Source organism: Pezoporus wallicus, unplaced genomic scaffold, assembly GCF_028554395.1.
Source record: "Pezoporus wallicus isolate ANWC-B61680 ecotype Strahan unplaced genomic scaffold, APGP_CSIRO_Pwel_v1 contig_6401, whole genome shotgun sequence".
Lineage (NCBI taxonomy): Eukaryota > Metazoa > Chordata > Aves > Psittaciformes > Psittacidae > Pezoporus > Pezoporus wallicus.
The window spans coordinates 419,541-441,553 of record NW_026638608.1 but is presented as its reverse complement, the minus strand read 5'-3'; the positions used below and the strand labels follow the sequence as shown (position 1 = coordinate 441,553).

The 22,013-nt window shown below is 38.3% G+C and overlaps 2 protein-coding genes across 4 annotated transcripts in view; one reads left to right on the top strand and one right to left on the bottom strand.

Moving 5' to 3' along the window:
* PI4KA (phosphatidylinositol 4-kinase alpha) overlaps nucleotides 1-22,013 on the top strand; it is a 56,829-nt gene that overhangs the window by 14,146 nt on the left and 20,670 nt on the right. For all 3 annotated transcript variants that reach the window (XM_057411370.1, XM_057411369.1, XM_057411371.1), the window contains 13 exons: nucleotides 145-248; nucleotides 1,227-1,395; nucleotides 3,715-3,765; nucleotides 15,185-15,293; nucleotides 15,798-15,934; nucleotides 16,754-16,887; nucleotides 17,507-17,589; nucleotides 17,867-17,937; nucleotides 18,056-18,180; nucleotides 18,621-18,702; nucleotides 19,374-19,457; nucleotides 19,796-19,885; nucleotides 21,041-21,160. In XM_057411370.1, coding sequence (XP_057267353.1) covers nucleotides 145-248; nucleotides 1,227-1,395; nucleotides 3,715-3,765; nucleotides 15,185-15,293; nucleotides 15,798-15,934; nucleotides 16,754-16,887; nucleotides 17,507-17,589; nucleotides 17,867-17,937; nucleotides 18,056-18,180; nucleotides 18,621-18,702; nucleotides 19,374-19,457; nucleotides 19,796-19,885; nucleotides 21,041-21,160 — 1,359 coding nt within the window. The remainder of the gene's footprint in view (nucleotides 1-144; nucleotides 249-1,226; nucleotides 1,396-3,714; nucleotides 3,766-15,184; nucleotides 15,294-15,797; nucleotides 15,935-16,753; nucleotides 16,888-17,506; nucleotides 17,590-17,866; nucleotides 17,938-18,055; nucleotides 18,181-18,620; nucleotides 18,703-19,373; nucleotides 19,458-19,795; nucleotides 19,886-21,040; nucleotides 21,161-22,013) is intronic.
* On the bottom strand, nucleotides 5,018-13,833 carry SERPIND1 (serpin family D member 1). Its single transcript, XM_057411372.1, has 5 exons — nucleotides 13,720-13,833; nucleotides 10,838-11,709; nucleotides 6,871-7,144; nucleotides 5,770-5,914; nucleotides 5,018-5,338 (listed from the first exon to the last, which is right to left on the bottom strand). Exons 2-5 carry the CDS (start codon nucleotides 11,691-11,693, stop codon nucleotides 5,147-5,149), a joined length of 1,467 nt encoding a protein of 488 aa, XP_057267355.1. The 5' UTR covers nucleotides 11,694-11,709; nucleotides 13,720-13,833; the 3' UTR covers nucleotides 5,018-5,146.

Here is a 22,013-nt window from a genome sequence, read left to right as displayed (position 1 = left end):
GGGCAGTTCATGATCCCTTTCCTTTGTTTTGTTATGTTTATTTTACTTTATTATGTAAAATACTGTGTTTACAGGGTGATTGTTTAGAGAGATTGTATTCAATAAGCTTTACTCACTGATTTGCTTGTTTGGGTTTTTTTGCAGCAATATATTTACCAGGAGGTGTGGAATCTGTTTCAGCAAATCAGTGTTAAAGCAAGCTCAGTTGTTTACTCTGCCACAAAAGACTATAAGGATCATGGATACAGGTAACACTTGGCTGTGTCCCTGAATTGTATGAATACTACATTGTAGTATTCATAGTAGTATAACATTATGCTACTTGAGTGATTTTCCCATTTTTCCCACATTAAGTTATAAATAGCACTCCTTTTTTTTTTCTTTGATTTTAAAAAGCATTATTTTAAAAGTATTATTTTAAAAATAGTAGCATTTCATAATGCGGAGATTCATAAAAATGGTTTTCACTGCAGGTAGTATTGATTTTTTTCCTTTTCTAAGGAGTTAATGTTTGTAGATGGTTGTACATTATCTGTAACCAGAATAATTAATATCTTAGCCTAGAAAAGCTGATGAAGTTCCACTGGGTTTTGTGTGTGAGTGGTGGTTTTGGTTTTTAATGTGGTCCCAGTGCATGTTAGGGTTTAAATCCAAACCATTAACAATTTAATGCTCAGTATCTTAGTATGCATTGTAGTGTCTGTTATGACTAAAGATTGTCACTGACTTTGTTGATAGTTGGGGTTGCCTGAGTATCTTTTAATGTAGTATGTGAGTAACCAAGGATACTATTCACACACACAGTATCACAGTATGCTAGAGGTTGGAAGGGACCTCTTCGTTCAGTATGCTTTAGCATGCTGTCTGTCCCAGTGTAATCTCAGCAATCAGAACTCGCCCTAGTTCTGATTTTTCTGCTCAAGAGCTTTCCCAATCTAGAAACGCAGCTCTCTGCTGCTTTTCATCTGTAGCTGTATCAGGTACAGGAAAGTAATTTCCTTTTGGCTGTAATAACATCATAAGGAGACAAAGCTTACAAATAATTTTTCACTTAAATACTGATTGCATTTCAGTTATTAGTGATGTGCTACTCATAAAAACAAAAAACTCTTAGTGAAAGAATGGCAGCAGCCTTGTTACAAGAGTTGCTATCAGCATTATAAAGAAAGCACCGAGAATACAGAACTTTGAGGAACCTGCTGTTCATAACTGTTCTTTCTCCCCAGACACTGTTCTTTAGCAGTCATTAATGCCCTGGCTAACATTGCTGCTAACATTCAAGGAGAACACCTTGTGGATGAACTACTGATGAACCTGCTGGAACTGTTTGTTCAGCTTGGGCTAGAAGGAAAGAGAGCTAGTGAGAGAGCAAGTGAAAAAGGACCGGCACTGAAGGTCAGATGTTTGCTGGTTTTAGTTGTAAAAAACTCACGTTTGATAGTGATTTTATATACAAAATATACATTTTTATGTTTCATTAATTCAAATGTGTTTGTACTGATAAGATTTTCTCACTGGTGTGGTCTGGGAGCTGTTCCCTGCTTCTTAGGGCAGATAGGTATCACTTCCATTTGAAATAAGTACATTTTCCTAATAGTGAAAGGAACAATGTGGTGCTTCTTTTTAACCTATAGTGCTAAGTTCTTTATTCCTTTATGGGAAGGATGAACTCTTGGTAAATGCCTTTGAAATGAGTCTGTTTGCTTTGAAGATAGACTGCATTTAATCAGGGACAGCAACTGTTCTCTTAAAAGGGAGCTAACACATGTCTAGAATCTGCTTTTCAGGAAGTCTGTGGTGGAAAATCTCTCTCCATGGGTTTCATTGTTTCTTTTAACCACAGATAAGCATGTTGAAATTGTGAAGAGCATACTGTAAACATTGGTCTAAAATGATGCTTCTAAATTAGTTTCCACCCTCCTTCTTTTAGAGATACTTTTTCTCTGAGTTTAGGAGTCACTATGGGAGACCAATTGCTGCAGTGGATTAAAGCTGCTTGCAAACAGAAAAATATATGATTGATTTAACATGGATTTGAGCTAGGAGGCAGTGTTTCTTTATGATGAAGATACTGATAGCAGTTTTCACTAGAACACTCTTCACTCAATGTAGAGTAAAAGTTCTGAAAGGTATTCTGAAGAGTGGGTTACTTAACTTTCCGGAAGAGATCAAAGAGGTAAAACACTGCACATGTTTTGCTCCCAAACATTCTTTGATGGTTTGCTATGTCCTTGCTTCTCAGTATGCCTTTTTATGGACTTAAACTTGCTCACTAATCAGTGAACAAATTCAGTGGCTTATTCTTTTCTGTGTCAGATTGGATTTTTCAATCATAAAAGTGGCTTCTGAGAAACTTGGGGTTTTTTGGATACTGATGATAGTTAACACAGACGTCCCTTGAGTATGCCCAGGGATGGGATTCAATGCATCTTCTTCATCCTCAGTGCCATAGATTATCATAAAGAGGCTGATACCCCACTTCTGTAACAAAAATGCTAGTAGAAAAGTGAGTTTTCTACACTTATATTGATGTCCTATGCTGGGTTCTTGCTATCAGCTTGCACCTGAACTCTGTGCAGCAGTTTCTTGTGTGCAGTGGGCTGTCCTGATGCTAGCAAAAAAAAATATAGTGACTTTTTCCAGTTGTTTCTACCCCTTAGAGTGACTTGAGTGCTGTTCTAGTCGCTTCTGAAATATTTAAGGGTCCATCTTCTGTTTTGCTTTATCTTGGACGCTACAGTATCATTACTGTTTCATCTGGGGGCTATTTGGCTTTGTTTTTCTCTCTTGCCCTTCCTTCCTTCTTCCTCTTTTTAATTGCTTCCTTCTGGTTTACTTCACTTCATGCAAAGCTGTACTCTGTTAGCGTGTCTGCCTTGCCTCTGCTCTGCGGGACCAGTGGTTTCTGTAACTGGTCTCTTGTAAGGAGAAAGGTGGAGGGATCTCTACCTCCCAAATCCAGTATGTAGGAGTATGGGAGGTAGGGCAAGACTTCAGAGAGCTCTCTGAGCGTGGTTATCTGTGCTGTCACTGTTTGCCTCATCATAGAAGGTGAGAGACAATGTCCTGTATGCGGTGGATGTTTTCAGTTCTCAAACACTGTATTTAGCCAAGAGCAAAAACTCGTATATAGAGTACAATTAGAAAGTCCTAAGAAGTCAAAGGAAATATGTATTTTCCTTATGCTTCCATTTCAATGGAAAAGGCTGCTCCTACTGCTTAAATAAACTCTTGAAAATTGTGTCTTTTATAAACTTGTCATTTTTTGCTTCATTTTGGAAGTCAAATGAGACTGAGTAAACATTTGACACTTGTCTGTGGCCACCCATTTAATATCAGTATTTTTCTTGTAGCTGTTGAATGCCAGAATAGATGTGATATCAATGAATATTCCCCCTCATTTTAGCTAAAGGTATAATACCTAACTTCCAAACATAGACCTTGTGCTGGGAGAGAGAAAAAGAATCCCGGTAGTCTGTGAGGAGCCACCTGCAAAGCTTTGCTGAAAGACTCCAGGGTGTGCCCTGAGGAAGTCCTGTGGATTTCTAGGATGCTCTCTTGGCCACCTCGTGCACATCTGTTTTCGAGATATAGAGTTGTAATTGGCAATCTATGTTTTCATTTGCATAGACAGTAGGAATGTGTGATGTCTTGTAGCAGGCATTTAAGAAATGCTTTTGTAGATGTTTCGATAATTTCCTTTTTCTTTTCCAGGCCTCCAGTAGTGCAGGAAATCTGGGAGTGCTTATTCCTGTTATTGCTGTGGTGAGTATCCAATGATCGGGTTGTTGCAAATGGAATATTTCTCATATGTCAAGTATCAGTGCTAACTCATGGTCAAATGGTTTGATTAACAACTAGTGCAGAAGTAAGCATCCAAGAGAAATGTAGTATTGTGAAATGGCATTTCTTGCTCTGATAGGGGGAAAACAGTTGTTTGTTAATGACATATTTCAAAATGATTACTGTTTGGTGATTCAGGATTATTAAATTGTTGCTAGTTGTGAATTCAAGAAATTCATAAGCTAAATAATTCTGCAGGGGCTATTTCTTTGAGTAGTGTTTGGCATGTAATTCCTTGCATAGTGAGAAAAGATTAGTGCTTGTTAGAGACTTACTGTAAAAGTTATGGAAGCACTTTCCTGTTTGGAATTTTTATTGATGATATATCTGTTCTGAATAGCTGGTGATAACTGTATTTTTCTTAACCAATGTGACCTTTAAATGGAGTCAGATAGTGCCAGAATCTGAAGCAAGAGTTAATGGTTACATTATGGTGGTTGAAGCAAATATTTGACTTTCTTGCACAATGTATGAAGATCATGAGTTTTGAGCAGTAGCTGATTTGCTTTTCTGCTTGACCTCTTTCCCTTGAATAATTTCTGCTACTTAAGGTCTTAAACCCCCATATTTCAGATGCTGCAGCTGACTTAATTCCTGATAAAATAATTAAATGTAGGGCATGAATATTTAATCTTATGAATATGCTTTTCTTTTTGCATATAGATAAACCAATAAAATGTGTATATGGACGCTAGTGATTTCTATTGTGAACCTTCAGTACTGAAAATTGTACCCCAGATGGTGGGCTTACAAGGAAGCACAATGTGAGGCAGTAGAGACAAATATCTGAGCTTCCTATTCAATATCAGTTTGTCATCATCTTTCATCTAATACTGATATGTCACTGGCTGCCATATTAAAAAGCTTTGTGTATAGGGTGAAGTTAGGTAATGTAAAATACCCAGGAGAGGTTTTGGTTTCTGAGACTGGTCAGGTATTCAGGATTTCCTTATACCTATTTATTATAAGGAGACATCCTAGCACAAATTTAGAGCTAAACCTCAAGAATCCAGATAGTCTAAATGTTTTATTGATTACATTTTATACACTGTAGAACACAAAATGTAAGTTACTTTGTGGTATTTTTTTTTAGTACATTTGTTTCAATACATGGCACTAACCATAATTATCTACTGCTATGAGTCCATTCATATAAAACTACCTGTAAATAATATATTTTCTTTTGATACCAGTGGCTTTTGTATTAGCTAACATGGCAATAAAAATTCCTTTATGGTACTGGTATATTAACATGTAGTTATACAGCCCAGGTGTAACAGTGTGTTGGAGATCTTCTCTGCTTTTAGGATTGGGCTGGGTTGACAACTCTGCCCATAAACAGGAGGCAGCTGGTACGATGTTCATAGATCAGAAACAAAAAGGGGCGGTCGACAATGAAGCGAATCTGAGTGGAAAGAGGCATGAACCCAACGTTGGTTATTGCTCCAGCCTCTGTGCCTTCCTCATTCACAGTTATTGTGCCTTGATGGTTGAACTGTTAAAGCAAACAAAAAAAAAGGGGATAAATAAACAAAAATGAAATTGAGGATCTCTTAAGTATTCTCAAATGATCTGCTCACAGCCTTCCCCCCCCCCCCCCAGCTCCATGTCACGCATGTGGCTCCCTTGTGACACTCTTTCTGGTAACTCTTATATGGCAGCAATCCTTTGGTTTTGGTCTGTGAACAAGACTGTTCCTGACTGGCCATAACACTTCTTGTGCCTTTGACATCTTGTTAAACATGTACCTCGCTGTAAGAGTAGACAAGTGCATACAGAGAAACCCACATCCCTCCTCTGTCTTCCAGGAAAGATGAGGAAAGAAAAAGCTATTTTAGCTTACTGTGAATTGTTTTTACTGTTGTCATGTTTTCAGGTGATACAGTTAAATCAGAAAGGAAATGAAAAGAGGAGAGGAGTAAATACCCGGTCAATGGTGACTTTCTCATCCGATATACCAGAGTAGTCGCCTTTGTCATTAAACAGGTCTTCTATTCCCATGGATCTCAGATAACCAACCAAGTTATAACTCTTCTCCAGCTTAAATTTAGGCAGAACCACTTCTCTTGTTCTAGTAAAAATAAAACCAAAAATGAAAAATCATTGAGAAGATACTTGCATGACTCCTTCGCTTTAGATACCTGTTGTGGTTTGGGTTGTTTGCTGTCTTCAGCAAGCAGGACACAGGAATAGACAGGACTGCTCAATCTACTTTTACTTTCAAATCTTGGAAATCATTACTTTCAAGCTGTGTATTTTAAAAATAATTCCCCTCCCAGAACTGTTAGTTTGTCAATTTGGTGTTTCACTTGCAGTGATTTACAGGTACACAGCTTTGAGCAGTTCAGTGCATGGTTGGATATGCTTCTAATAAACGTCCAACTGTCAGATTTTCTGGAGTACTAAATCGGAGATTTGTCACTTATTGTATACAATAGAATTAAGTTGGCTTCCTGAATAGCCCATCAAATCTGCCCTTTTGATCTTTCTGTCAGGTCTGAAGACGGATACCACCCAGTCTGTCACCTTGCACAAGAGAGGCTGTATAATTTTTTCTCTCCCATAATTGTGATGTCTGGGGTTGATGACTGAGCATGTGCCTTTGCTCAAGAGATGTGTTGAAATGCATAGTGCTGAAATGAGCATAGGCGGCTTTTCATACGATGGCGATTATTCTGCACAAATAACCTGTTATTATTGTGCTCCTGGTTTCCCTCCTCATTGTAAACTTCATCAGTAAGAGTTTTTTCTTTAAATCTGCAACATTAAATTCTTAATAGAAACAATTTTGGAACTCTGTTGGAATTTTCCATCTCAGTCATTGTTGACTTCTTGACAGCATTTAAATCCTGACTGATTGCTGGTCCGAATTTGTAATTCAGTAAATCCATCTTTTGGGGGGATTTATTTAGGTTAAGTGTTTTTAATCACAATATCATGTTATCTTCTATGCTCTTTACTTACCCTTGTCAATCTCATCAAGAAAATACACTAAGGCTTTAACAAGATGTACTTTTCAGCAGATACCTGTTTGTCATGCTCTTCTGCCATTTTTCCACCACTTGAGGTGTTATCTGCTTTTCTAGGGCTTTCATGCCTGAAAGTTTGTGTGGAAGTACAATCAGCATGCTGATGTTCCCCACGAAAGGGAGCTGGATCACGCCGCAGTCTAACTCAGGATCTGCAGCAGCTAGGAAGTTCCCTTTAGTCTGCATCATAGGGACTTTTATTGTTTGCTTCTCATTCAGTCGGAAGCTCCTCTTCATAGTCATTTCCACTGGAAACTTATTCTCCCAGGTTCCTGTTAATACAGGGCAGAAGGCAGATAAAAATACCCGAGATCCTTGTTTAATAAAATATTCTTACATTAAGTTTTAATTCATGTGCATTGGGAATTACTGAAGGAGATTGTTGATTTCAATTGAGAAGACAAGTTTTAAAGTGATTTTAAAATTCCTGGTTTTTTTAGCATAGTATTTGTCTGATTTGAGTGCTTTGAATTATAAAAGCAAAAATTACTCGAACTGGAAATCTGGAAGAGGCTGGTGTGTACCATTGTCTTGCTATGAGGAACCTAGACATTACAAAGGTTAAACAGATGGAAGACACTTGGCAGCGCTTGCACCTAGTGGAATAACCGGCACAGCTGTATTTTCTGAGAGACCTGATACTTGAAACCCACACAGAAGCACGGTATTGGGACCTCAAGCTAAGTAATGGCTGGTTTAGTTTTGCATAAAGTTTTAAAAGAGATGCTGAAGGCATTACCTTGACTTAGTCCATTCAAGCCAATTAACTTTCTGTCTTAACACATCCTGAGGAGTTTCTTAATGACCCAGATCGATGTGATTTCAACACGTCTGCAGGAGCCTTTCATCTGACAGGTTTATGCCCAGAAAATGCAGTTCACTGTATTTTGCCGACCAGAGAGTCCATCAAGGTTTGAAGCTTTCTATGTGAAGTTTCTTTGGATACCCCAGATATTTATTGACTGTGTAAAGAAGGTGCTCTCTTAAAGCAGTATTCTTACTGATCTTTCTTCAGAACCATGGCTCTGGAAAGAACATTTCTTCCTTCATGGGCAGACAAAGCTAGAATTTTATAGTGGAAATAAGGTTCCTGATATTTCCTGTTATAACTCTGGATTTTAGGTCACCATTGGCAGATGAGTACATGGGGAATGTGGCTGCAACTGTGTGGAGAGACTACGGATTTAACCTTGATTGGTAACCTTGTTGTTAAACAGTTGCAAGTAATTTTGAGGTCTGTAATCTGACTTTGCCAAATCGAAGTAACAGAAAAAGCCTTTAGTCCAACTTTAATTCTAATAGTTTCTTCATATGTTGAGCTGATAGGGAGCCGTTTGAGAAATGATCAGACTGTGGTTAATATGCTGAAGGGAAGGGGATGTAAAATGGATTATGCTGTTCCCAAACAAATTGTCTCACTTCAGGAAAAGCCAGTATCGCATATTGCTGTGCTTCAGGGAACAGAATTCACAGTCACAGGACTCAAGCTGCTGTGGGCCAGGGCAGCTTCAGCAGCACTGTCAGCACCTGAGGAATCAGAGACTTTTGTCAGCTCTTCCTAGCAGAAGAGAGGAGCTGGGGAACTTTTTTCTTGGGTTCAGCTTTGCAAGCATGTTTTTGTCTTGTGGTAAAACACTGTTCTCCAGGGGGAGGCTTGTGGCCTTCTGGGGTCTTCTGAAACCACATGGCACTCTCTGACTTTCATGACTTCTTGTTTTGAATCTTCCACCAAGATGTCTTTGGGACCCACCTGCAGTGGCAAATGTTGTCTCCACTGATTGAATTCTCTCTTGTGTTCATGACTAGAATCTCAGAAAAGTCATTTTGGACCTGTCAGAATCTGTCAGTTCTCAAAAGCTGCTGTGATCTATCTTGGCTAAAATACCCGGCTCCTACTTGATAGGGATCTCATAAATGATTGTTCAGATCTCTGCTGAATGGAGGGTAGGTCTCAGCTGGAGGTAGATTTGACACAGACAAGATTAAACTTGCTGCTTACCAATGTGAATGGTTTCCAATAGTTTCTTGATGGTATTTAATGTAAGAGGAGCTTGAGGCTTCATGGTGGTTGGCAGGTATCCCATTACTCAATTACAGTTATTCAGCACAAGCATCACTTGTACTGAGCATCTCTGTGTATCTGAGAATACTCATAGGTTTCTTAGCTCTGAGAGTTTAACAGAGCTTGTCTGCAATGGTGCAATCAGTGTTAATATTGTAAATGGAAAGATGTGAGGAAAAAGCTAGCATGTCTAGGAGGACCAGTGGGGAAACTGGGAATCCCAGGAGCAGAACTTGCTTTTAAAAAGTTTAGTTCTACTCAGAATTACCAAGAGGCTGTCACTCATTAAAGAATGAGAGACAGAAATAAAGAATAGATCTTTTTGGTTTTGAGGTTTGGAAATTACAGTCTTCAGCAGACACCACCAAGGCAATTTGGACTCCATGAGCAGAAGAAAAAGCCAAAAGTCTTTCTGATCTTGGTGACTCAAGAGTTCCAGTACTAAAACTATTCAGTTTTGGTGGAGTTTTTGTGGTTTTGAGATAGCAGAAGTATTTAATAATTTCAGACTAAAGCAAAAATGTATTTTAAATTTTACCAAATCATGAAAAAAATTATTTGCATTTCACTTTGCATTATTCTTTTCTTAGGATGGTCTAATGGACAGTACAGCCATGTATTTAGTAAGATATAATCATCAGAGGTGTACTTAAGGATATAAATAAGTCCCTTTTGGATGGTACTTCAAACCAGAGGAATATTTGGTTCTTATGCTAATAACTGCTTCAAATCTTTTAAAGAGACAAGTGGCATTATTCGAGGAAGTAACACCTTGCAAGTGAGTGGGAAATGGTATGTTTCATTAGCTTAGAGGAATGGTATTCCTATAATGAAATCCTGTGAAGGTGTAAGACAGCCCTTGAGCATTTGTTTCCTGGAAGCGGGATGTAATTGACAAAAAGAAACTCCTTCATAATCTGTGGAAAGGAGTATGTTGTACTCCCAAACACTGTTATCCTTTTGTGCTAATCTGTCCTTTACCAGTGTTTTAAGTCACTTTGATCTGATTATTGTCTTAGTCAGTAAGAGAATTTCCTCTTCTTCCTCAGTTCCTGTTGCATTGGCACCTCCCACCCCTGGCTCATTTAATACCATTTTAAAATACCATTATTGAAAGATTCACAGACTTTCAACCTGAGACAGAAGAGCAGTGTTGAAAATTTCACCACAGACCCTTAGTTTAAACGTACAGAAATAGAAAATAAGGGTGTATAGTAAGAATGTATTTACTTCAAGCTGTTCAGGGATACATGTAGGAGCCCATATCAGCAGACAGTTTATGCTGAATTATTCTGAGTAGTGAATGTGTTTGGTTTTAGCTGTAGGAGAACACTGTTTTGGTTATACTCCTCAGTCCCCTGTGCAGGCTTGTTGACAGGGATCGTGATCTGATTATATGAAAAAACCCCATACTTGAAGCTGAAATTTTTCATGGTCATTCCTATGAATCTTGAATATTTTGGAAATGTTAAATGTTTTAACTGAAATCAAACTGTACCATTTCAGTGAAGCCAATAACTTGAAGAAGGACTGAATGTGACTAATAACTTGCACATGAATTAATACATCACTGCCTGAGACTCCTACAAAGCTTATGATTTCTGAGGTTATTCTGCATTCATATGTTGTTTTTTAGTCTCACAGTCTGTAAGATTTTTGGCTGTGATAAGCATTTGCTGTACTTGTACAATACCCACTAACTTCAGGGTGTGACTGGAACATCAGTGTCCTACAGAAAACTGTAAAAGTGGGCTAATAATAGAGATTCTTTTTAATGAGGGAATCGGTAGGCTTCTTTGAAGTGTAGTCTAGATTTAAGTTCAGATTGGGATTTCTACCGAAGTATGCAGTGAATTGCAAACTGAGAAAATCCATTGCTAAGATTGAGATAGCAGATTCTTACCTTTAAAGTAGAGACAGTTAAGAATCATCATCAATGTTGTAGGGTTTACATTCACAAGAGCTTCTTTTATTAATCCTTTGGTCAGCTTCAAGATGCGTTCATTGGTTTTAGTTATGAAGCTGGGATCTGAAAAATCAGCTGGTTGAGCATCAGCAAAGTAGTATGTTTTTGTATTGTTTCTGAAGTCATTCAGAATAGAAAAGTCCTTCTGAATATAAAGATCATTGACAGACCTCAGTGTGTAACCAAAGTTGCGCCTGAAGAGCCGATGAGTGAGCTTGCGGAAGAGGTTATGAACGGTCATGAGCTCGTATTTGGTGCTGGCATTAATGAAGTCCTGAAAGCCAAGGACAGATAATACTTCCTGCTGAGTTTTACCCTTCAGACCCAGAGAAATCATAGCCATTGCAGTGGAAATACCAACAGGAGCCATGAGAATATTATCTGAAGAGTTGGTCTTTTCTGCCACGCTGCGGTAAAGGTTGAAGCCAAAGTTTGCGTTGAGGATATTGAGGCGCTGGATTCTGGTTTTGCCTTGGAATAGTTCAAGTATATTTCCTTGCTGAATTTCAGAAACTATGTATGGGGCAGCATCAATAATGTCACTGTAGTCGTCTTCACCCAGTATCTTGTCAAGATCTAGGTAGTCCTCTTCCTCCTCCTCTTCAGGAATCAAGTCATTAGTGATAGTGTTTTCTCTGTGGAACTCCAATGGTAAATTTGGCATATCATAGGTGCCATTTTCATGTGGCTGTGCATCTTTAAGGCTTTCAAAATGCTGAGTGAAGTCCTTGACTCCACCAAATGTGGAGGTTATGACAAGAGCAAGGGCAAGCAAATGAAATAGAAACTTCATTCTGACAGATCAAAACCTGGAAGACAACGTAACAGTTGAGAGAGCAGAGGGTAATTGAGTTTTAGTTACCTATTGCCTAACTTTAGTTCCCTGCTGAGCTCTGTCAGCAGTGGGTCTATAGTTACCTTATTTGACAGCATTTTTTTAATGGAACAGATCTAAATAGGTGGTTAAATCTGTTTTACTTACAGATCAATCAGTAAAAGCAGTTTTGCTTACATGATGCCTCCATCCTGCCAAAGAATTGGTTGACCTCCTCCCATACAAGTAGTTGTTATGGGCATGTTTCAGCAGTAACAAACTCATTACCTAAAATATGTGGGACTCTTTATTTATAACCCCATAACACTTGAAATATTTACTGTGTTACTAGTGTATGCTAAGAATACGACATTAAGTTTGAAGATTCCAGCTTGATAGGAGGGACTAGGCATCCACCACAGGAGCATACCAGAAGGCTGAGATGTCCTGAAGAGTTAGAAAAACAGACATCCTGTAGCTACAACAAAAATTGGAGTTTTATGGGAGTACTTTTGGAAGAGCAAGGCTAAAATTTGCTAGAATAAGGGAGATCTAGGGAAGTAACACCAAACCTGGAGCAAGATGGGTATTTGCACTAAACACCGTTAGTAGGACTGCTCTGTGGGAAACGTTAAGGCATAACATGTATCCTGGCCTACTCATGGTGTAATTCGGATGTGTAAACTCGGTGTCTGTGCATGCTTTCTGCAGCTGTGTGCACTCATCTGCTGCTTTTATGAGAAATTGGCTTGATTCTGATTTTTTTATTCTGTTTTGTGTCAGTTTGCTTTTCTGTAGCACTGCGCAGCACGTAGTGCTCTCTGCTTGCTTCATTCTGTGAAGTCTGTGTAGGTTCCTAATCAGAGCTTTGTTTCTCTACATTTGGTGTTATCCCAATGGCAAATTTCTAACCTCACCTGAGAATGTATTTAAGTAGAACCTCCATTAAAGGAAAAGTTAATCTCTTTTTTTATCTACTGAGTATTGGACCATTACATTTTTAAAGATAGTTTTAAAATCAAGAATTATCTTAGATATTTGTAGTTTGAAGAGAATGAATCGATCTTACTCAGCTGTAAAGCACTGTTCCAAGAAGTGGGTCTGAGAGACTTTTCACTATAATATTGGGTTGCAGTAATAACAGTGATCTTAAAAAGATATGAAAAGTGTAATTCCTTTCTGTGACAGTCAAATAAAGACCAAAATGTCAGTATTCAGTAACTCTGTATCATCTGAAACTGAAATACCAGGGACTTGGCTTCTGCTCAAACTTCTTTAGAAAATAAGACTTTATAAATTTCTGTTAATAGTACTTTTTGGAATAAAAAGGCAGTTATTTACAATATAAATTAGAGCAAAACGTTGAATAGAAATGAAACAAAAATCTTACAAGGTGTTGATTAAAATGCTTTTTAAATTAGGAAATAGTCCAAAGAGCTGTTCTATAGAAGTGAAATAAATAGGTATACATACCTGTACCTCAGGGAGTAAACCCAGTGCTTGAAAGAAAACATTTTCAAGCACGTTGTAGCAGGACTGAAGTAACTGAGCTAACAGGTGAATATTTAAGATTCTCCCCCCAGACTCATTTGCCTGAAATCCTGAAACAATTTAAGGGGATTATCCCATATTAACAAAATCACATTGTTTTCCAGCCCTGAAGGATCCATAGAAGGTGCTCTTTAAATGGTTTTACCCTGTGAAATGACTCAAGTCAGCCTTTTTCTTACTGTTTCTTCACAAATTCATGACTTTTTCTTTCCCCGCCCCCAGGAGTCAGGCCCTTAGGGCTGAGGTGCTCGGTCCAGTAACCACTGCTAAATGCTTTCTGCTTTTGGCATGGAGGAATTTGCTTTCTGTAGTTCCCAACTTTGCATTCTCGTCTTCACCAAAGTTCAGTTCCTGCTTAGCTGCACTATGATAGTCAAAGCTCGCCTCCGCTCTGCAGTATACGTGTCTTTGGTCAGATCTAGCTAAAATAACAGCAGATGAAAATGAAGCTTACCTTTAAGCCACTGTACGGGAAGGATGTGTTGAATAGCTCAAGTAAGAGGAATGGCAGGGTTTAAAGCTGAACTTTGACGCTAGTTTTTTGTGTATCTCCCAAAGTAAACATTCTCTAAACCAAACACTGCTAAACTTACTTCGTCAGCCAAAATCCCTCCCTTGCCTAGTGATCTCTGCTGAATTGTATGTTGCTTGTTGAACTACTTTTATGGCTTTGCAGGTACTTGTTCACTTTTGAGGAAGATCTTTGAGCAAAACTTGTCGTGTATGTAAGGTTTCAAAGTCAAGCACACACATAAACTTGACTGTTGCTGACCAGTAAAAGCCATGTCACTGCTATTTTGTGCTGAAATGGGGGGGGGGCATCTTAGTGCAAAAACGGACGAGGCCTCTGGTTGTGATGGTCAGGCTTCTTCAGTCAGTGCTACAGTGATGCAAACATTTGTGTTGCACAAGCAACTTTTTTCCATGGTGCCATTCACCAGCTTTTAAAGGGATTAAAGGGATTTATTCATGTTTTTCTTTTTAAATGAACAATCTGCCTCATGATTTATAAATACGCCCAAAGTTGGCTTTATGTAAGGTTTCATTGAAATACTGCTGGCTGAAATACTTCTGGCTTTCATACCCCAAGGGAATTAGTGTACATTGGGAGAAAACTTTTTAAGCTAGACTAGAATCTAACATTTTCTTAATAAAGTTCACAGTAATAATACACAGTCGTATTGAATAAAGCTTGCTGTTCAGTGAGCTATTCTTACTTTTTAAACACTGCTTGGACTTCTGATACTTTTTAGGATAACACACCATGATGTTTGTTACATAAATTTATCTGAAATTGCATATCGTGTTGGCTGGGAGGGAAGGCTGTGCTCCTGCAGTGGAAGCAGCTGTTTGTGCAAAAAGTATCAGAGTTTTAAGGAAAAAGTGTTGAAAATAATGCTCTTTTACTTGCTTGTTTAGATAGTAAATTCTTCAGAACTGATGTCATTGTGTGCGTGGGTGCAGACAATAAAAGATCCCCAATTGGTGCCTCAATGTATTTCCACAAAGCCAATAAACAATAGCAACCAGAAGTATGTTTGACTAATATTTATTTAGGTTTGAGTTCCTTTGCACTTAGGCAGAGCTGCATGGCATTGTCTCCAACACAGTTTAAAGGATCATGTGGCCTCTTTATCTCTGCAGTTGATAGTACACTAATATTATGTATTCTCCTCAGAGGTTACTGTGTCAGCATGGTATTATTCCTGTGTAAAACAATCTCAAAAGTTAATATTTCAGATAATTGTAACAAGATTTAACTTTCTTCAGTATAACAATAGCATTATAATACTGTTTTTCATAGGTGCCAAAGAATATTACCTTTGTAAATCGAAGGTGCATGAATTGATTCCTTAGAGTGAAATTAAGTTATTATAGCTCCCACCCTTCTCTGATGTTAATTTTTGTTTCTTTGGTAGCTCACCAGACGCTTGCCACCCATCAAAGAGGCCAAACCCAGGCTGCAAAAGCTGTTCCGTGACTTCTGGTTGTACTCAGTGCTGATGGGATTTGCTGTGGAAGGATCAGGTAGTGTAAATTCTAAGAGAACATTGCTCCTCACAGTTAAACTCCTGACAAGTATGCATCTAACTCTGTGCAAACCAGTCACAGTAGGCTGAAGAAAAACTACAGGCACAATGACACTAAAAACTGAACAGCTAACGTGGCACTTCTCTGACTGGATTTCTTTACATCTCTGGTGGTTTGCTATGAGATTCAGCACAGTACAGCTTGTGCTTCATTTATTTCCACAGGTTAATAGCCTTAGTTAAGTATGAAATGGAGCACTGGACACATAGGGTACAATGGTAATCAAGTAGAAACTTCTTGTCCAGTGAGAAACTTGACTTGGAATTATCTAAATATGTTTATTATCACTGGAACATGGATCACGTGTATTGAGTGTTTGTACTTAAGTGCATGAAAAAATGACCAAAAGTAGTGCCAAACTTGATAGTGCTGGTTGATTGTGTGGGTCTCAATGTTATTCTTCTCCCTTACCCCACCTTTCTCTTTATACTTTTGCTTCAGGTCTTTGGCCAGAAGAATGGTATGAAGGTGTATGTGAAATTGCCACCAAGTCTCCATTACTCACGTTTCCCAGCAAAGAACCACTTCGATCTGTTCTTCAGTACAATTCTGCCATGAAGAATGACACTGTAACTTCTGTAAGAATTAATTTCTTCTATTATCTCCTTCATAGTGTCTGTCAATGTTGAACGATGTGGTAACCATGATATACTGAAATTGCACACTACCCCTTCAGCATGCCTTCTATTAGTGGAAAACAGCTTTTTTTTTTACTCTTATGACAGCAGTGTACGTGTAACTGGCTTGGGTTTAGTTTCACTGACTGTTAATACAAGTGTTTAGAGTGGTAGCTACCCTGTTTTGATTAGGTGTAGAAACCGAGTCTTTGTAGAGATGGAAGCCTTTTAATAATTTTACATCAGTTTTGTATCAGACAGTCAAAATTTGCACTGTTTAAAAGAAATCAGCAAGCTTCGGAAGGAAGCAACGTATTCAGTCTTTCAGAGAAATATTAAGTGAACTTTTTCGCTTTTTATGCTCTGGTTTGGTCCTGGTATATTTTTTTTCACTCTAGTGTTTGCATGATACATCTTGTCAGAGGATTATTTGTGGTAGCAGTAAAGTGGGTAGAAGAGTTCTAGCTGATGACATGTCTTTGTCTGGCTCCCAAATAATACAGAAATCTGCCTTGTGCCTGGATACTCTAGTTCTGTGACATCAAAGAGTAACATAACAGAGCCATGAAGTTTCAGAAACTGGACAGTATTGATGTTGATCAACCTTACATTCCTTCAGTGTAGGAATTGTATTTGTTCATTGGTATGACTGCATGGAAACTAGCAGTTATTTCAGCAGGGAGCTCAACTCCAGTGTTTATTTCTGTTTAATTCTGTATTCGAAGAATCCTGACTAATACAGTACTTCCACTTCAGATAACTTCTTGTATTCATCTCTAGGCTGAATTAAATGAGTTGCGGAGTACCATAATAAATCTGTTGGATCCCCCTCCAGAAGTGTCAGCGCTGATCAATAAGTTAGACTTTGCCATGTCTACCTATCTTCTTTCTGTCTACCGCCTAGAGTATATGAGGTATGGATATGCTTTTTCCACTGATGAATTAAAAAAAACCAGCCCAAAACCAAACCAGCCAACAAAAAAAAAACAGCTATGTATATTCAAGTCAGAATTGCCAGACACTAAGACAAATGAGAATCAGTATTTTGGTTCAAAATCCCAAGACTGGGAATTCATCTATGCAAAAATGCCTTTGAGGTATTTAAAAAGGATGGGATAATATAGGAAGGCTTGAAAAACAGAATCTCCTCTGTATAGGAACTAACAGAAGATGGACAAATGAGTTCTTCAGAGGAACGTGTTGCAAGTGTAACGTCTGCTCTGCGCAGACTCTCGTGCTTGCACCTCTGAAGAACAGTTGCCTGTTCTGCGGGATCAGTGTAATGCAGGAGCTGGGATCTTATTGGTAGTGTACGTTTCTCCCCTCAGTACTGTGTGTTAGGTTGTGCTGGTCAGACATACTGAATTCACAGGCTGTTTGTTGGGGCTTGGGTGGGGGTTTTGTTGTGTTTTTTTTTTTTTGTTGGTGTTTTTTTTCCTTTAAAAGTGTATTCCTGCGAATGTGATACTTCCATCATACGCAAATTCAGCAAATGCCGAAACAGTCCTAGCCACAAAACTCTTCTTTTTGTAGGGTGTTGCGTTCAACTGACCAAGATCGCTTCCAAGTTATGTTCTGCTATTTTGAGGATAAAGCAATTCAAAAAGACAAATCTGGTAAGATTACCTCTCCAGGTTGTCTTGCAGCTTGAGATACTTGGAAATTATCTCCAGACATGCAAAACTAAAACAAATAAAGCAATGACATAACAAAATGATTCATATTCACTAGGCTGCTGTTGCTTTGTTCTTGCCAAGAGCACTAGTTTTGTTTTGAAACAGCTTGGTTCTATGTTGGCTGAGTAAACATAAAAGCTTTATAGCTGCTAAGCGTGGTTTATTAAAGCAAATGTAATTCTGATAATCAAACCTGTCACCTCTCTCAATTCCTCAGGCATGATGCAGTGTGTGATAGCTGTTGCTGATAAGGTGTTTGAAGCATTCCTGACAATGATGGCTGATAAAGTAGGTTACATGGAAACTAAAATTTTGAATTTGTGTGAATGTTCTCATTTAGTTTATGAAAGTATGCTTGGGTTTTTTACCTGAAAAGCTTCATGCTTCTCTTTGGCATGCTTTTTAGCCTAAAACTAAGGAGAACGAAGAAGAGCTGGAGAGACATGCTCAGTTCTTGCTGGTGAATTTTAACCACATTCACAAAAGGATCAGGAGAGTTGCAGACAAATACTTATCTGGTCTGGTAGACAAGTGAGTATAGATTTCATTTCCCTGTTCCCTTTTCACATTGACAGATCACTGATTACTTATGTAGTTGATGAAGACAGTCAAATGGATTTCGTGGCTGGTACATCTGCTGAAGCATCTCCTTGAAAACTAACATTCAATAGTATTTTTAACTTGGGCTCTAAAACCCCTGCTTAAATGTCCGTGTCTGCTTAGTATTGCCACAGATGGAGTAAAGCAAATTGCCCATGAAATAAATGCAATCTCAACTATGAGATAGCTCTTAGAGAGATTTTCACTCTATATTGAACGAGGCTGTTGTGAGCAATGGCAAGCTTTGAGACTTCTGTACAAACTCACCTACAGATGTATATAGCTCTTTCAGCAGCTATATTGCTTAATAAAGTAATTTCCTTCCTCAGCTCTTCATGATTATTGAGTTTCTGAATCCTGTCTTGCTCTAGATTTCCTCACTTGCTGTGGAGTGGAACTGTGTTGAAGACTATGCTAGATATTCTGCAGACACTGTCACTGTCTCTTAGTGCAGTAAGTTCCTTTTTCTTTCATAGAACTGACTTGTTTGTTTTGCATTTATTTGATAGTTATTGAGTTCTTATTTTGGTTTTCTTTTATTATGAAGATAGTTAAAATTTTTATTTAAAATTCTGTGAGGAAGTGCATTTTCAACTCTATTTCATAGGTAGTGAAGCTAGTGCTAGAAAGTTGTCAGATGTGGTTCATAAGGTCAAGTTTAGCATCAAGAATAAAACAGGGTTACCAGTTCTGGGTTGTAATTGTTGAACTGTTTCATTCGAAATAAAAAATCGGTGGTGTTTTTCTGATTTTTTTACTTTTTATTTATGAATTATGGTTGTCAGATTATAATCATAGAATCAGCTGTGATTCCAGTCTGTGCATGTTTATCCATGTACCTTGAATTTATTGCATATTAGTATTTTTTAGATGGAAATGCTTCATAGAGTTTTATTTTTGTACTAAATGTTGAAGAGGGCTTTGGATTTTTAAAATGACCTGTACTAGAAACCAAACTGCAACACAAGCAGTTTGTTAGAGCTGTTCAAATTGACTTTGAGAGCAAATATTAGCAAAAACGTTTGGTAAGTCAGGCTTCCTGCTTGGGGGAGAGTGCTTCCTGTAGTGTTCACTTGAAGTGATGAATTTTATCTTACTGAGAGTTGATAAATGCTTTTGTTTAGGACATTCACAAGGACCAACCATACTATGACATTCCTGATGCTCCATATAGAATAACTGTCCCTGACACACATGAAGCCAGAGAGGTAAGTGGTCCTCCTTGGCTTATCAAAGACCAGAATAATGCCTGATTATTTTTATGTCTTGGAGATAAATTAGTGAGCTATTCTAAATGGTCTTTTTTGAATCCTTCCCTAGTTCCTTTTTTTGCAATAAAATACGACACTTGGTATTTGTCTTTCTGAATCTTATTATTGTACTGGAGTCAGTTCTTTGCTTGTCAAGGGTAGTTTATAACAGAAAACTTGAACTGGATCGTGTTACTGCAACCTACTCCCCACGTTACTTGTTACACCATTAAAACCAGTGCCTCTTGTAAAATGTCCTGTGTTTCACTGATTGTCTTGATGCTCTCTCATTCTAGAGTATAGTCAAGGATTTTGCCGCACGCTGTGGGATGATTCTGCAAGAAGCAATGAAATGGGCGCCCTCTGTTACGAAATCTCATCTGCAGGTAATGAGCCTGCTTCTGTGAGCATGGGAGTTTTGCTGATCTTCAAAATGAGCATTCTGTGGTGTTTCTCATTTTCTCAGGCTATCCAGGCATAATTTTAAATTTCCTATTGCTTTAAAATTTCCTTTATAGTGTTGCAGAGGATAATTAAAATGTTTTTGTTTGATGTGACTTTTGATGTAATCCAAACCTAAGTAATCTGAAAATAACACGTTTGTGAACAGTTGATTATCCTGGCTTTACTTCAGAAGTCAGAATTTGGTGTAACAGAATCATCTGCCTAGCAAAGTTTAATGCTGGTGCATTAGCTGAAGATACCAGCTGGACTGAAACAGCTGATTAGGATGTAAAACTTGTTTCTTGTTTCCCTCTTGGGAGGGTGTTTTCTTCTGTCATTGTGGTTCTTTTAAATGTGGAGAAACACTGCTACTATATGAGACCACTATAATCTACAGACTTAATTTGGGCATGAGTGTAGTAAACACTCATGTGAGAGTTCAGTGAAAAGCAATTATAGGACTGCAAGCAAATATTAACAAAAGACTATTAACAATGTGCTAATAAAACAAACAAAATACCTTAAAGTGTCTCACTGTAATAAATGCAGGTGTCTGTTAATCCTTGGTGAGTAGTTGAAGAAGCTGTGTGGTCCAGGTTAGATTAGTATTGTGTCTAAAGGTGCCTAATCTGGTGCAAATAACAGAATTTCCAGGGAGGCTCAAGATCTTGGACGCTGCAAATCTACCTGAATTTTAGATTTCCTTCCCTAAAAAAGGAGCCTCAAGGGGTTCTATCCTTATGAGAAAGGATAATTGATTACATTCCCTTCCCCCATGGAGTCTAAAGCACTCCTTTTGTAAGGTTCTTTTTGTCAGAAGTGATTGGTTTTTAAAGAAGACCTCAGTCTTCAAGTACCTCTCTTGATAACCTGATCCTTATTGTTCCAAAATGGATAGAGTCTTACTCTTGGCTATTCAGAGTTTTTTACTGCCAGGGAAACAATGCCTTACAGGGATGAGTAGAGACAGCCTGTTTGTTGTCAGGTATGTGTGTAATTAAGTTTCTGGTAGTTTGTGCTGATGCAACATTTGCTTATGAGCTGCCTTGTTTTGAAAAACAGGTGTTTTCCAACACTTCTTCCTCTTTGTTTGTCAGGAGTACCTAAACAAGCATCAGAACTGGGTGTCGGGCTTGTCCCAGCACACAGGGCTGGCCATGGCTACAGAAAGTGTTTTGCACTTCGCAGGCTACAACAGACAGAACACCACTCTGGGCGTGAGTATTGGGCATGGTTCTTGTTTGTTCATTTGTGCACCTGTAGAGTTGTCATGCTCATTTTGTAACATTCAGTATGGCCACATAATACGGATCTTCTAAATCACCTTTGTTGTAGCACTTGAACATTACTCAGATACCTTATTTCTTTCCATCCCAAATCAAGGTGTCTGGTAATCATGTTCTATAAAATAGTGAAAAGTGAGAAGGTAAAAAGCAAGAAAATAAAACTGTCTCTGATGCTGTTTAAGAGCTTTCTATAGATTAATGTTTTGAAAGCAGTATATTTGTGTAAGGCTGCAATAAGCAGCTTTCTAGAATAGTAACACAGGTGTTGGGTGACTCCCTTTTGCTCTGAGTTTTACAGAGGTTCACACAAAACAGGCTTTTGCATATTGAACTTTTAATGCGGTTATATGCACTTCTTTACCGTTAATTTTGCCTCATCTGTGGTTGTAATCTCTGATCTCCTGGAGAGGCATCCAGTAGTGTCTGTTGTATTATCAGCCAGTTTGTTTTCTAGCAGCAGCTCTGAAACTGCCCTTGTGCTCAGCTTTAGCAGGATTTCCTTTTGGTTCTCTGTTACAGTGTCCTTCTAGACACTGGTCTCTAAATGTAAATAGGATAAAGAGCTCTCGAAGGACTCAGGAAAGGCAGTCAGTGTAGTTCCCTTAAAGGGACAAGGTGAAAAAAACTTGACAGAATAAAGACTATGCTGGAAGAAACTGGAAACTTTACAAATGGAAAGGAAATAGGAGAAGTAACTCTCTCATTTTCTTAATATGGTAACAGTATTTGTTTTCATTACAGCCTTCCTGCATGTCAGCTGAGTGACAAAAGCTCTTTCAGAAAG

What these genes read in the sequence shown, in the direction of transcription:
- SERPIND1 (XM_057411372.1), bottom strand. Translation starts at nt 11,693, where the DNA reads ATGAAGTTTCTATTTCATTTGCTTGCCCTTGCTCTTGTCATAACCTCC. An exon ending in TAACTGTCTCTACTTTAAAG is followed by an intron (nt 7,145 to 10,837) that starts GTAAGAATCTGC and finishes CTGTATTAACAG; the next exon opens with GAACCTGGGAGAATAAGTTT. An exon ending in AGAAAGTCACCATTGACCGG is followed by an intron (nt 5,339 to 5,769) that starts GTATTTACTCCT and finishes TTGCTTTAACAG; the next exon opens with TTCAACCATCAAGGCACAAT.